Source organism: Toxorhynchites rutilus, chromosome 1 (assembly GCF_029784135.1).
Source record: "Toxorhynchites rutilus septentrionalis strain SRP chromosome 1, ASM2978413v1, whole genome shotgun sequence".
In the NCBI taxonomy this organism is placed as follows: Eukaryota; Metazoa; Arthropoda; class Insecta; order Diptera; family Culicidae; genus Toxorhynchites; species Toxorhynchites rutilus.
Window position 1 is genome coordinate 90,796,227 of NC_073744.1, and position 16,717 is coordinate 90,812,943.

At 37.1% G+C, this 16,717-nt stretch overlaps 1 protein-coding gene across 7 annotated transcripts in view; it reads left to right on the forward strand.

The window, feature by feature from the left end:
* Positions 1-16,717, forward strand: part of LOC129765144 (synaptosomal-associated protein 25) — a 172,007-nt gene that overhangs the window by 113,728 nt on the left and 41,562 nt on the right. For 2 of the 7 annotated variants that reach the window (XM_055765099.1, XM_055765110.1), the window contains exon 8: positions 4,241-7,958. The exons of 3 other annotated variants lie outside the window; for them this stretch is intronic. In XM_055765099.1, coding sequence (XP_055621074.1) covers positions 4,241-4,303 — 63 coding nt within the window. In that variant the 3' untranslated portion in view covers positions 4,304-7,958. Of the gene's footprint in view, positions 1-3,729; positions 7,959-16,717 lie in introns of those variants that run through there. 2 more of the 7 variants (XM_055765090.1, XM_055765081.1) reach the window with 2 other exon arrangements.

Here is a 16,717-nt window from a genome sequence, read left to right on the forward strand (position 1 = left end):
GGTGTGTTTATGCTTTGCTTAAAACGGGCGCTAGTATTTGATAGGGGAACTGGGGGGAATGCGGTCACCCTAAGGAACATGTCCATTTCCTGTGTCCACATACCACTAAAATTCCCGTTCTTCGAAGAATATTGTAGCTCAACTTATTGTAGTACAAGATAGTAAGTGGTTTTTATTATGAAAATTGAAAATAGTCCATTTTTCATTATTAGAAAAAAACGTTGAAAAACCGAACATTTTTTTAGTGAGGTGATAAAGTTGTCACCCGTTGGGCGGGAAGGGGGGGGGGGGCAAAGTGGTCACTCGCACATATCACGCTAAAACAGATAGAGTTATGCGTGTTTTTTTGGCCAAATGTGTTTAAATCATTATTGAATGATTTAAACACATTTAAATACATGTATGAAATGAGCTAGGCCTATTCACCTAGAATCATGGTTAAAATTTTCTCATACGTACAAAAACGTAGTAGGAAACACATAACGTTTTTCAAAATGGGGCTTGGTTTTGGTTGGGGTGGCATGTTTTTCATGGGACCCTTTTAGGAGCAGAAGATGCGAAGGTATATCAGCTTCGGAAAACAGAACATTGTCACTTTGCCCCCAAACAACAAAGTAATTTCTATGCTATGACTATCAATACCCCAGGTGACCACATTACCCCCACTACCCCTATGTATGTGTATATCATGAGGCGTGCATCGCTCAAGTGAGAAGCGCTGTTTCGAATTTGAATTCTGCGCTGCATTCCAAATCCGCTTTCGTGTTCAATAAATTTGGTATAAGACTTCGTTCCAAGAGAGAACACGTGTTTGTTATGAATGCGCGCTGATGAAAATTAAACTCGAGTGCATCGCAGCGTATGTTTTCTGAAGACTCGCTGATAGTTTGGTCGGGGTGGCCAGATAGTGCAAAAACCGACCCAAATGAATCGGTGTAATGTGCTCATATGCATATCACTCCGTACTGATCTCTGAGTCTGCCGATCAAATTATTGGTCGACAAAAAGTTTGCAGTCTGCGGTGGCTCTTATAGTCCCAGTCGATAATGCATGCCAAAAATACTTTCTTGCATGTCTTATTTTCGATAGACTTTGTTTTCACACACATTCAAAGCAGTTTTGTTTTCTGCCGGTTCTTAAGGTGAAGGTGGAACGAAGCCATTGTAGTAGTATAGGTTAAACCATGTGTTTTCATGGGGTAATAGTATTTGTGAGAAATGAGCAAAGCACACCGTTTGTTTTGGTTTTGGTACGAAAATAGATCAATTCACTTATCAGACTGTGTGGCGCTTCACTGACACGACTCTTAGAATACATTTGAAAAAAATAACAATTCAATATTGAAGTAAAATGTATGAACGATGTGTTCCGATCAACAATTGCAAATATAAATATATATAGAAGGTGTATTTGCATATGAAGTAAAATTATGATTATACGCGAGCGTAACATGAGTAAATTTATAACACATGCGAATTGGGGCTCTTTTGGAAGTGTATTTCCACTTATACTTTAGCCATTGAGACTTAAATGTTCAAGGGCATAAAAATAGCAAGGAAAAATGCAATCTTACCTTGTATTAACGCCACGGTAAGTCACAAATTTAAGCTTATTGTAATCAGTAAATTCAAAAAACCAAGGTGTTTGAGGAGATTAAAGCAGATCATCTAACAGTTGTTTATAGTTGATAATCCCTAATATTTTCCTTCGTTGATCGTATTTTTTGACGTAGGACTACGTCTTACATTAACGGTGCCAAATCAGAAAACAGGTCACGTTTTTATGAAATAAAGTTAACGTTAATAACTTTTTTCGCTGCGAACGGATTTTAAACATTTGCATACCAATCGAATCGGAAACTTTCTAAGATTTGTTTGATATGCTATACATTACAATCCCATAGTCTGTATATGGTTTAAATTGATGAAAATTGGGAACAATCCCATTTCCCCATACATTTTTTCTGTCCATTTGTGTGCTTCCCCGAACAGAGCTGTCAATAACGGGCAACTTATGCAGCCGCTAGAATTGAAACGAAGGGGGATATCAAGTGTATATCATCTCGTTAGCGTATAAGTATTGCATCTCCTCAGAGGAAAATTTTCAGAATCTTTCTGTACCCGAAACAACAAAGGTCGCTTATTTTGCTCATTTTGTGTTTTATGTTCGTTTCTTGTACATGTGAATAGCACACCTTCGATACTTCTAGTTGCCATTCGTATTTGCTCTAGTGCGAATCGGCTCTGTTCTGATGCAACAAGCTCCTAGCTTTGTTGACGGTTTTGACCGAGAGTCGAGAAACGATTTTTCTTAAACGGTCGCGATGTTTCATTTTTATCGCTGCAACTGTGTGCATCTGTTAGACGCGTGTTTGATGCTTGTTGAATGGCGATGTACGGAAGATGTCTCTCGTTAAATACTTAGTGCAATGTGTGCATTGATATAAATAAACAAATTGCGACATATGACCAAATAGTGTATGTTCTCGAAAAGGCAAGAAAGAATCGTTGCTTCTCGAAATGATTCTACAAAGTCCCTGAAACCTGGAACTTTTCACTAAAAAGTTATTTATGAAATTTCGACGTATTCGCAAATAATATCCGAAATGATAAACCAACAAATTAAAAAAAAAATTGCGTAGTCCTACGTCCTAAGCGGTCGTATCTCGGATACAACCCCTCGATTTTTATTTTCAAAGATACACGTTGGAGAACTTTAAGCATTTTGATTGAATGTAATACTATACTATTTTTGACCGCAGAGGCAGTGGCTGTGCTCCGAGCTCTGCAATACAATGTTCTTAATATCAAAGTTAAAGTTGCTAAAACTTACATTACAGACCCATAAAACGTAAACATAATAATTGTATTGATATCAATACAATTTTATTTTATTGATTTTCAAGACATGAAACGCTATGATTCAGGAATAACATTTTATTGAGTGGTTTTTATAGCTGTTTCGATGATGTTGTCTGACATCAGTGTCGAAAAAATAACGATGCTTTAACCAATGCAAACAAAACCATTGCGGAAAGTTGAAAATTTAACATTCAGAGCACTAGCTCGAGTTTTCCGACGTTTTTCATCAAACATTGCGACGGCAGATGGTTGATATTACTTGATAGGAAGTATGCGAAGACGATCATTTTCTACACGCTGTTTCGCAAAATTATTGCATTTTTCTGCATATCAGGCGAAGGGTGAGGGAGGGAGATGAAAGAAATGAGCGCCATTGTGGCAGCTATTTGTGGCTTCCTTCTACCTCCACCTTCACCCCAACTGCAGTCAAAGTGCAGTGTTGCTGTATTGCTTAGATACGATCTTTGTTTGTAAATAAGTTTGATCCATACGTGTGTACAGCTGACCGGCAATTTTGACATATCGTTCAACCTTCTACTTCACTGAGAGATACTAATTGCAACGGTACGATTGCTATTTTTATCAAAACAGATAACATGCCATACTTTCACAAAAGTTGACAGTTTTTGTGGCCGGCTAGGAAAGATAAATCAACTATAACATATCCTCCAACCATTTTTCATGCACTACAAGGTTTTATCGTTTTCATAATTCTATTGTTTTTTTTCAATTCCACGGTCAGTGCATAGTTTTGTATGCTAAACTTCCACACATAGGTAGTACCAAATAATCTGATTAAAATAACCGTTAATGCTTTTTATAATGCATGCACATTATGATGTTCATTATACTTCTCCCAAAAATCTAGGGTGGATCGAACGAGGACAGGATAAAGGTGGCGAACGAGAAAGCGCATTCGCTACTGAAATAAGCAGGTTTATTCCGAATATGTACATTTTATAGTAAAGTTATTATACATATGTTATTAGTAGCAACGTTTAGATTAAAGATTTGTGTTTAAATTTGGATTGCTTATTTTATATACATACCATCCTTCAAGACCAAGTGTACAACGTAAGGATTTGTTTCGTATTATTTACAGTTACAATAAATAATAAGAAAGAACTAAATAATCTTTCTAAATGAATAATCTGATCATATAGCTTTTCCAGAATATATTTATCGTTTACCGAAATTGTTATTACAAAACAATTAATGTTTGTGTGTAATTCCTAAACCTTCTGCATCGCTACATTGATCTGCGCGACCGCGTTTCGGAACTGGGCACGCCAAATTATATTGTCAAACAATATATTAATACATATATAAATAAAACTCGTGCTATGAAAATCTGAAATCTGATCCTGCAATATACTCAGGGCGACTCAAATGCGACAAGGATAGCTTCGGCAAACGAGAGAGCTCACAGTCTTCTGAAATAAGTTGGCCAATGAAGGGAAAAGGATAGAGGCGAATGAACTGCAAAGTTTAAAGCCTCTTAAAAACAAAGAAAGAAGAAGAAGGGAAAAGCTATTGTTACTGTATGGCTAAGTTTGTATGTATGATTGTAAGCGCAATATGAATGTATGTAACGGGGTGGAATGAAAATGAAGCTATACCAAATAGGTAAAAAAATAACGGTGAGTTTGCAACAGCAAATTGTAATTATTGTTACACATAAATGCAAAGCTCTGATAGGTGCAATGGTAACTCGAATCTCGTAATGCTTTTCTCCAAGTATAATGGTATTATTTTGAGTTTGAGACAAATAGCGAATTAGGAACTTTTGTTCTAACGAAAATTAATAGACAAAGCTTCGCGAATGGTAAAGACCGGATAGCGTTTGAGTAGTTTTTAATAGTTTTTACTTGATTGGATCAAGGCTAAATTTTATTACAAAAAAAAATAATAATGATCATCATCTATTGAACTTTACAGAAATCTCAATACAAACGTCTTAACAAAAAATTATGTAATGATAAACAAATCTTGTAAAAATGACGAAAAAAATAACGCTTGTTGAAGTATATACAATGAAAAAATATACTATGGAAATAAAAAAATATTTAATATTTCAAATATAAAACAGTTAAGAAATATAATCTAGCATTTAAATAATAATGAATATTGCTTATATTTTTCGCAACTTTTATTTATTGCTGATTGTCGTGCCATTCGATTGTTACACATTGAAGCACAAGCTGCATATGTCAAGGAAAAATGAAAAAAAAAACTTTGCGATTAAAACACGCCTGTGGTCGAGAATGTTGGGACCAAAATATTTCACCAGATAGCGAGTTGTTTCTCTCCCGATGCAACATAAAATCGTGGCACTGGTTAATATTGAATCGGAAGCCGGAGCAGCGTTGTTATAAACACGCTCATCTGATGCCCGACATTTGTTGAAAACTCTTTGATAATGTTGTTATAAATTTTTCCTTATGTTTGAACCTTTGCTCGCATAGAAGGAAACAAACAGTGAAACAAAGCAATACATAACTTTGTCTTTATCCAACTCGATGTGATGTTTTGTGGTTGATAATGATTTTTGTTTTTCTTTTACTAAACTTTTTTTAGTTATTATGCTTTACATCAACTTTTTTAACATCAAAAGTGTCAAGCTTAACGTAAATCGTAATTTTGGTTTATGTTATCAATACTTAATTTTTTATTTATTCCCACCGAAAATACTAACGATTTACGTTTTTGCATTCGATAAGAATGAAAAATTATGAAAAAATTATAATACAACTCTATAAACTACTATTACAACAAAGTTTCTCCAGTCGAACTTTATATTTTTGGCTGCGAAAATGTACAGTCGAAAAAGATAACTAAACGGAAGCAAATTGTGTACTAAGAAAAACCAATAGCGCTTCCAGCAAAATTCAATTCATCCATGTGCTTTCTAGCAAAGGGCAAACCAGAAGGGAGAGATTATTTACAGCGTCGTTTTATTTGCACACAATAATAATCGATTAATATTACAAGGTATGATTCAGTTTTGAAACAATCAACAAAATACTTACAAACTATTGAATTTTTCTTTTTTTTCGAAAGCATTTTGGAGGAAATATCAAGTAAGCGTGAAGCAAACACCTATTTTTCAAACAAAATTTCAGTTTGATTATCTTTTTTTTTCTTTTTATTCTTTTGTATCTTATGTTATGTTTAAAATTTATTTCTGTTCTATTCAAAGGGAGATGACAATAGTGCAAGACTTGAAGAAGCAAGTAAACGGACTGGCCAACTGCTGCGGAGCTAATATGGAAGGTTATCATATTTATAATTTACACTGCTTAGTTATTATCAGTTGATCAAAATATCACAATTTAACATTTCATAAAAGATAGTCTGCCCGAATGAAGTTTTCTCCCATTATTTGCTGTATTGAACGAAAACCTATGATTGACATATAACTACACTTGAAAATGATGATAACCGTTAAATGCAACGGGGGAAAGTTCATACATCATCTTGCGTTGGAAATTGTTGGAAAATTATTTTTGTACGAAAATCTACTGAAATGTGAACTATGTCATATCCAATACAAATTGCAAATGTAACAGAAAATAGTCCTTTTGAAAACAATACTGTGCATAATAATATTATGACTATTTCGATCAGCCCACCTCGGCACTAAAACCAAACATACTTTACTTGTGTTGTTATTTTCTAGGGATTTCTAGAGTAATGTTAAGACCATTAAAATCATCAGAAGAGAGGTATTTGACCGATTTATAAATACCCCAATTATAACGGTTAGTTTCCATAAAACATCATGTTGCTAGCAATAATGAAAAATAAAACAATTGTGATATACACGCATAAAAAACATTAATTATATTGAAGCTGTTGTGGATGTGAGATTATTGGTGAACGAACAGAACAAAACCACAAAGTTTGCTAGTAAGTAAAAAATCAGGAAAAATTAAGATTAAGTGCTTTTATATTTCTCTGAATTCGACAGATTTTTTTTTTCATGCTATTATGATGTGTTCCATTGATCTGTTTGCTGATGTATAATAATATATACAAAAGAACACATGCTAAATTCATCATCTGGAGCCAATTTGTTTCACAATAACCACTTTTATTTTCCTGAACTGTTGTATTAGGTAACGGTTAACTTGTTAATCTGGGACTCCAACTTTTTATTAGCTACTCAGCTAATGTATTAGAAAATTCTCTACGGCATTGGTGTCTGTTTGAGTTTACTGAAGACCCGTCTATTGTTCGAATTCGATTGAGTTACAACGATTGAAATGCGACATCCAAATACTGCTCGCTCAAACTTCACCTTAATAGTCACATACATGCAGAAAAGAATCATGTGTCAAACAATATTGGATGTAATACTCTCTGAAGCCAATATTAGTTTTTCAGAAAGAATTTGAGTGATAGAGAATACCTACTTCACTACTAGCTATAAATCTTAGGCTGAATTCTCGTCGATAGAAAATCTGGAAAATAGTGTAACAAATGCTAGGGCAAAAAACTACACACAATATAACAAACTATTTAACGCTTCAAATATTATAAATTCATCTCTTGTTGTCTTTTAAAATTCTGTGTGTGTTGTAGAAAGAGTCAAATGGGCAAAAGACATCAAAATCTGAATTTTATTTTTCAAAGACAATAAGTTCGTCTCCCATTTTTTTCGATAATAGTTTGATACAGAATAGAAACTCTCAAAACCTTTACGTTGTTCATTAGAAACTTTACTTCCGCTTAAATTATCAATCATCACAAAATAAAAAATATTTATTAAACACTCAGTACTTTGACTAGCATATAGTATAGTAACGATAATGAGAGGAAAAGAAGCTAAAACCGAAGGGAGGTGATCACTTGTACAGAAATAATTTCATCAATGAGTCATCAAACTATCAGAATAACGAACTCGTTATATGCGGGCTACGGCAGGTTTTTATTTTCTGTTGTTTATAATATCTAACTTTGGCGTACATTTCGAAAGAAAAGAGCAAGCATTCATTGAATAATATTAGATTAGTTATTTATGCCTATGGTTAATATTTTTAAGTGTATTACTGGTAAAGTAACGTAAAATAAAAACAACCAAAGGATGGAGAAAAAGTCTTTTTTCCGTGTATCACAGCCTTATACAGGGTCTTTCAAATTGAACGCTCACGCAAAAAAAAATCGAATAGCTCCTTATAATATTTTTTTTCGCTCCATCGATGGTAACACTACATTCCCCACTTCGGGACGATAATATTGGACTACTCGTTCAGTCTGACCGGTTGGTTTTTAGTGTCAAGATGTACAATTTACAAGAACGTGTATTTTTAGTGAAATCGTGTTACTCGAGCAACCTCAATGAAACTTTGTCCTCTTATGGTAAGAATTTCAACATTTCGTCGTCGATTACTTCCTCAGAGGACCGTTGAAGGACCGTTGCTATGTTAATAAGCCACAAAGTTTGGAGGAACTTAAAGAAGAAGTAACTTGGATTTTCAACAGCATCAAAGTCGTAATGTTAGAGTTGTACATGAAGAATTTTGTTCATTACTCAAAACGCGTTATCGAAAAAAGAGGTGGTCACATCGAAAAAGTCATAAAAAAAGCTTCATTATATTTTTTAAGAATAAAAATCGGTTCACTTCTGTAGAAGTTTTCAAAATTTGTTACGTGAGCGTTTAATCTGAAAGACCCTGTACATAAAAATAACGGAAGTACCTATGTGATGCTTTTCGCTGTTCAAAAATATCCGCGGTTTTTGGATCAATTTTGGAATGATTTTTTTCTCGATAGAAAATCAATTTTTATCAAGCGTATAATTGCCATTATCTCATATAGCAAACATGTTTTTCGTACTCATAACTCATAAGGGAACGGATGATCAGATTTGAGTTGTATTTATATCGTTGTGTTCGTCTCCAGCCGGATCAGAATGATAGAATAATTTGGAGAATATCAAAGATTAAAAAGAAAATTAGAAGAGAATTGATTACGCATATATTCCACAGTGAAAAAGGAGTTTGAAAAAATCTATTACGCATTTGTTCTGCAGTGAAAAGTTTGTCCAGATTGAGTTCATTTCTTCGATTGGAACAGCCCTGACGACATTGAACTTCGGTGAGACATCTGGATTTAGTTTTTGAACTAAAAAAATGATGATAATGCAAAAAAAAGCTCAAAACTCAACGTAGTCAGGAGGAAATATCGCGAAATTTTTTAAATTTCCAAAATCGATTGTAAATATCGTACTTAAACGGGACCGGGAGACACTTACGTTGGATCGGGCGAAACCAACCAGGAACATATGACCGGAATTTACGAGCAGAGGTGATTCGAGCAGTCCACAACAATCCTGGGCTCTCCTTGCGGGAATTGGCCAGAGTTCAAAAAGTTCTGGCCTGGTATGTGAACTATCTGGTAAACTGGTAAACTATCAGTCCACCAAATTCCGGATTTTCGTCCCATCGAGATATATTGGGCAATTGTCGAAGGCAATCTGAATAAATTTGGCTGATCCAAAATGATGGTTGATGTCACAATTCAGAAATTCATCCGAACAGCTGAAATAATTTTAAAGTTCATTAAAAACCTACAAAATGACATCCGCCCTTTTTTGTACGTTATTTCTATGATGAAAAATGTCTTACTATATGCGATCAAATTCTAAGTCAAACAGGCTTTAAACAGAGGATACTGAATTAATCAGTGAATAATAATTAGCGAGCATGTTGTCTGGTCGTGTATCCGGTTCCATGCTGCTCGCTCTCAGCTCTCTAGAGCACTGAGAGCACAAGGCAGACAATCGGATTTCCCCGTCCGGGATATCTTAGGTAGCCGGGATCTTGATCTTCTGCTTCATCTATACCTGTTCCTCAGAAACGCCGATGTCAACGTTTAATGATGTTTCCTTCGTTGTGTCCCCGTTTCATATCCCTCCTATCCGATCGATAAACTTTTACTTAGTCGCGGCAATACATACACACACTCTTTACAGATGCACGGGCCGAAGGTTATGCAGTCCACTGATCATTCAACAAGAGCCAAAGGTTGTACCGCTCATGACAACTCTACACGAGCTGATGATTGCGCCGGCTAGTGACCATTCTATCTTGGATTCCTCGAGTCGAGAAAGACGCACCACGCTAGATGTGGGGTACAGACTAGGGGGCGTTGCTGATTAATGGTCAGCTGCATCCCAATAGGAAGTATCCAGTGTCGGGCACACGTACAGAGCATCGAAGACTGCAACATACCAATTATGAGAACACTTGTAATACTAACCTCGAGCCAACCGCGAGTAATCGGTTACATATTACTAACATAGTTGTAAGCAAACATTGTCGAAATATTGAACTCCCGGCCCCGTTAGGCTGACGCCATATGAGCCCTAATAAAAATATATATTTTGGATAAGAAAAATAATTAGCGAACCTTAAAATTATCCGGATATATAGGGGAAAGTCGGGTAAGACGGACACTCATGTTTTGACGTAGGACTACGTCTAACCGGAAGATATAGGGGGTGAAATGGAAATCTAGGCACTGAACAAGTAGGAAAAAATGCAAGATTTGGAACGCTTATAACTCGAGCATTACTCAATAGATCGCAAAGGTTTTTGCATCAATTGATAGGAAATATATCTACGCATCTATCATAACGAATAACATTTCATTTTTCTTGAGATAAATAATTGAATAATTGTGAAATATCAAGCATTGTCCAAATGCACTATGTGCCCATTTTTGATTGGTCCATTTTGTGCTCCTCAAATCGTACCGACCAAAACAGGCAACCAGAGCAGCAGCGAAATAGAATGAAGCACGATTGGAAAGGAAAAAGAAAAAAATGAACGAAACATTGGTCGCAGTCTCACACATGCGTAATTCTCGAGTCAGCCAGTCAGCTTAAAAATCCCCGCTCCGCTGCCGTAACGATCATTCTCATTCAAACCGTACACCACATCGGTTCGCATCACAACACATCAACAAACCAACCCAAGCAGCCATGTCTGGACATGGCAAAGGAGGAAAAGTGAAGGGAAAGGCAAAATTCCGCTCGAACCGTGTTGGTCTGGAGTTCCCCACAAGGGTAGCTAGGCCGAGCGCGTTAGTACCAGTGCACCAGTCCACCTAGCCGGCGTTATTTAGTTTCGGCCGCCGAAGTGATCGAGTTAGCTGGCAAAGCTGCTCGTGACGATAAGAAAACCCGCATTCGGAACAGAACACATTCGGTTCGGTGGACATCAAGACAACAGGCAGTTGCAGCGAGTGGCGAGTGGTAAACGCAATCGCAAAACGGCAGCTAGTAGCAGAAGAAAAAAGTTTGTTCTTTATACAACCTGCTTTGGTGGCAGATCCAGAAGAAGGCGGCATCGAGGGCGTTCGAAATGGTTTTTTTCAAAACCACGATTACAAAGTTCTCTAAATTGGAACTATTCCATAAAACACGGCGCTTATCAGGGCCATTAAACCTTTCAAAAAAGAGTTTACGAAATACAGTTCAATGCTTTCTAAAATAATATCCAAAATAATAATAAAACACAAATTGATTTTTTCATAATTTGTTTGTCAGGATCTGATGAGTATGTGAATTTGGCAGTTGTTCTGAGCTTATTGATAGTTGGGGACTTTCCTGATTATTCAATTTTCACCAATTCTTAAATTGTTTCCATATTGAAAGTACAGTAATTTACAATTAGGTCGACATTTAGCTAATTGGACGGACATGTAATGCGACATATTTATTTGGACATTTTTGTAAACATAGAGATCCAAATTATGACCCCACATTGAAAGTCGACACTGTACCACTGTCATCGCAAATGTTCAATTACAGGTTAAAATCGCCTCCAATGCGACACTGAGTGGTGCTTCGGCACGTCGCATTGAATGTAATTTACTGTACTACATGTCACAAAGCTGGATGGGAAGAAAATTTCCAACTGTGAAAGCTGTGGCGAGTGGCAACAAATCGCTAAACAGGAAGGTTTAGCCGAACAAGATGGGGATATCGAGTGATAACAAAACAATAAACTCTTTAGATTGAAGATAATTTTGTGATCCTGAAAAGGACCCTTTTTAGCCTGCATGTGAATCACACGAGCGAACAAATGGTAATGAATGTATTTTTTGCCATCGCTGCCTTTTAACGCTCATTCGTTCGTCTCGTTGGATTCGCCCCTTTGGCTGAGTCTGCCGATTTGTCTCTATCCTGTGAGCGTGTACCGCTAGAGTATAAAACACGCGGACCCCAAAAAAATATCTTATTTTCTTTCAAACCGTAAACCAGTGTGGTTGTACGGCATCGTTTAACATCGCATCGCATCGCATCACATCATAAAAAGAAAACAAGCAGCAACGTGGACGTGTGGACGTAACAAAGGAGGACAAGTTAAGGGAAAGGCAAAGTCCCACTCGAACCATGCAGGTCTCCAGATCCCTATTGGTCGCATTCACTGATTGCTCCGCAAGGGTAACTAGGCCGAACGGATTGGTGCCGGAGCACCAGTATACCTAACAGCGATTATAGAGTTTCGGCCGTCGGAGTGCTCGAGTTGGCTTGCAAAGCTGCTACGACAATCAGAAAACTCGCATCAAGAACAGAGCAGCTTCGGTTCGGCGCTCATCAAAGCAACAACTAGTTTCAGCGAGTGGCAAACGCAATCGCAAAACGGCAGCAGGTAGAAGAAGGAAAAAGTTTGTTTATACTGACTGCTTTGGTGGCAAAACCAGCCACCGTAAAACACGGCGCGTTTCAGGGCCATTAAACCTTTCAAAGAAGAGTTATTGAAAGTTTTTCACAATAACAATGCATTCTAAAGTGACATAATATGACATATAATATAAACTGATTTTTTTTGTTTATGCTTGTTCTTGAACTTATTGATGGTTGGGTCTTTTAAATTGATCATTCAGTTTTCACAAACCCATGTATGGTTTCCGAATTAAAAGTGGCTTCAAATTACATCACATTGTATGCAAGATGGCTTAACCGAATTTTCTCGGTAGCAAGAACTGCTTTCTTTGGTTGATAACTGATGTTGAAAATTGACTGACGTTACATCTGCATTGCATAGAGAAATAACTAAGGAGCAACACGATGAGCTATGTATTTCCTGCTGCTCTGTTCTTATTTTAAAGGACTTCAATCCGAAGGTCATCCGTCCCTGTATTTACTGTTGGTTTTTCAGAACGTTTATAGCTCGTTTATTTCTCGACAGATCGTAGAGTTCGTCTCCAAAACCTCAGTTCTTTTTCATTTTTATTTACTTTGTTTGTGGAGACTACAAATCTTACAATTCATTCGTCTCCGAAACCACAGCTTAAGGTACGGTAATGTGCTCAATAGTGAAATATATGATAGTGAACGAGCTGATGACCACCTATGCATTCCCTATCACAGCCATCATTTTGATTGTACGATATGTGTATACGCCGAAAGATGCCCGACGTTAAACATTTAATAAGTACAAAGCCTTCAGAAAAAATTCAAGAATCAAGTTTGTAAAAAAAAACGCAAAAACACAACACCAAAGGTTCTTTTCAAAACCCCCAAAATGTTCATAAAGAGTAAACAGTAAACTAATCCATTTTTCAGGTAGATAGGTAGGTATTCACGTAGGAGAAAAAAATAAAACAATATATTCAAAATATATATTTAGCAAAAGCTGTCCCCTTTGTATAGTCCTACGTCACACCGGTTATGTCACCGACATTACCCACCCGTCTTTTTTTATTCATAAATTACTTTTTTATTTTAAACTAGCTGACCCGGCGAACTTCATCCCACCAACAATTGATATTTTGATTTAAATCAATTCGAACACCCAAGTTCCCACAGAAATATATTTATGTGCGTGATCGTGAACGGACACCAAATCATTTTTATTTACATTGATTTGAAGAATGTACAAACTTGCAATACAGTGTCAACATTTATATATTTATCATATCCCATCTTGGCCCTCTACTTTTCATTTTGTACATTAATGGTATTCCCTTTATTAAGCGTATAAATGTACTCATATATGCTGACTACATGAAAGCAGAGCTCTTAACCGCTGGATCATTTGACGTAGGACTACGTCTTTCATTTCTATACTGGGGTGTAAGTTCAAAGTTTCGAAAACAAAAGCGTTACGCCGGAGAACAAGATTTTGAGCGTTAATAGCTCCTAAACAACTGAACGAAATGGTATGATATGGCTTCATGGTATGGCTTCATTCGGAAGATAAAATGTCTACGCGTTATATGCTCGTTACTTTTTGATCCAAAAACTTGTTTAAATAGCCCTAAAATTGCTTTCAAACAGGGTATTGAAATCACACTAATTGGTATATAAGCGAGTGCCGCTCGGAAATCCACTCAGTTATGATTGCGAAACGATTGAGGTACGATCACTGAAATGAATGGATGTTTCCCTTCAAAACCATGGAGCCTGTGGAAATCGGCAATGCAAATTAGATGCAAGCAGCGAGAACTTTTGTACTCGTTTGCGTCTTTGCAAGTTAGAATGTTTCCCTAAAACAGATTTCAAAAAAATGAAGCCTGGGAAAGTCGACATTGCAAAATAAATGCGAACTACGGGTACTTTTGAACTCGCTTGCGTTTCTGGAAATCGGAATGTTTCCCTAACACAGACTACAAAACCATGCAGCCAGGGGAAATTGGTATAGCAAATTAGATGCAATCAGCGGGTACTTTTGTACTCGTTTGCGTTTTTGCACATTGGAATGTTTCCCTAACACAGACTTCAAAATCATGAAGCCTGGAGAAATCGGCATTGCAAAATAAATGCGAGCTGCGGAAACTTTTGTACTTGTTTGCGTTTTGCAAATTGGAATGTTTCCCTAACACAAATTACAAAACCATGGAGCCTGAGAAAATCGGCATTGCAAAATATATGCGAGCTGCCGGTACTTTTGCCTTCGCTTGCGTTTCTGGAAATCGGAATGTTTCCCTAACACAGATTTCAAAACCATGGAGCCTGTGGAAATCGGCATAGCAAATTAGATGCAAGAAGCGGGTACTTTTGTACTCGTTTGCGTTTTTGCAAATTGGAATGTTTTCCTAACACAGATTTCTGAAACAGGGAGCCTGGGGAAATTTGCATAGCAAAATAGATGCAAACTACGGGTACTTTTGCACTCGCTTGCATTTTTGAAAACCTGGAATGTGTTCTACCAATACAGATTCCGAAACCAAGAAGTTGGAAAAATCGGCATTGCAGATACATTCAAGTCAGCAATACTTTTATACCCCAAAGCTTTTTACACTCCGGAATTCGTTTTGTTGTCACGGTCTACAAAAGCGGGTACAAACGCAACGCTTTGGCTCGATTATTCAAGACTGCATTGGAAGATATCTCTTCATGTCGCCAGCTCACTGAATTTCTACGCATACCGTTTGATGATTAGGCAAAATGTTGATAACTATTTGCTGCGATAACTACTACCATAATACATGAATCGACTTAAATTGGGATTTGTTTGCAATTTAATTCGTAAATAATTTCATTCATTCACTAATTTAATCAATACACACAAAAGACAGCTCTGCGCAGCGGCCCAATGAGAAACATCCGAGGTGGGATTATTGCTAATTGGAGAAATACGATTAATTACTAAGCCAACCTACATCAACCTTGCGGTTATATAATATGTATAACCCATCCATAGTTTTTTAAGCTCGAAGAGCATCTGCGTGCGCCTAGTTTTCACGACGTTCTCACCCAACGCCTGCAACTCCGGATCGTCTCTCGCTTTCCGAACGACATCTCTGCTGTCACTACAACGATCAGGCACCGCCCTTGCTTCGCTCCACTCGGATTTCTTCTTCTCCTGTTTCGCTTTTTTTTCTTCTTTTCATTCTGTTTTTAACTTATTTCTGTCTGGTTTTCCACGGTACGCCAATCACTGCTTTCACCTTCTTTTTTATTAACCAGATTGTCGCTCTTGGCCTTTTTCAGGTCTTCTTCCTCTCCTGGCGTTTCCTTCTTTCTCTTGCCCGATCGCGGGTTCAGAGGGCCACAAGTAGTGCCTTTTCAGCAGCCTCTCACAGCTGCAGCGTCTATACTCATCAGTCTCTGTAGTCATCTTAAATATACAGACATGTAGAATAAAGTCAAGAATCTCCTAAAATCCTGAGTGTTGAGGATGACCATTGATTATTTGACGTAGGATTACGTCTTTCGCGAACAGAATGGGAGTACAAATTGAGAAACGAAAATCGATGTACTCATGCGGCTCATGCACTTACAATTATTGCTCAATTATTTCCTGATTAATTTACGAGATTCGATTGATCGATTGATGCAAGATATGAGCACTCCAGAACAATTCATCACAATGAATAAGATAAGAATAGGAGTATCGGTAAGTTTCTTCGTTTTTTTTTAATAATGCTTCATTCTGCAAAAATGGTTACAAATTTCATATTTAAAGTATTTCCCATAGCTAGTCACAACTATTTCCCATCTTTCTGGCAATTCACGAATCGCTTTGCGGGAATAATCGGCATGTTTGTCGGTTAACCACGAATCGATCCAATTTTTGACTTCATCAAAATTGGAGAAGTGCTGGTCAACTAGACCATGTTGCATCGATCGAAAAATATAGTAATCGGACGGAGCAATGTCTGGAGCATACGACGGGTGGAATGGGACCTCCCATTGCAGCGTTTCCAAGTATGTTTTGACCAGTATCGCGACATGTGGCCGAGAATTATCGTGCTGCAAAATAACTTTATCGTGTCTTTGCTCGTATTGTGGCCGTTTTTCCTTCAGTGCACGGCTCAAACGCATCAATTGTCGTCGGTAGAGGTCCCCCGTAATGGTTTCATTCGGTTTTAGCAACTCATAGCATTCGACGTTTGGT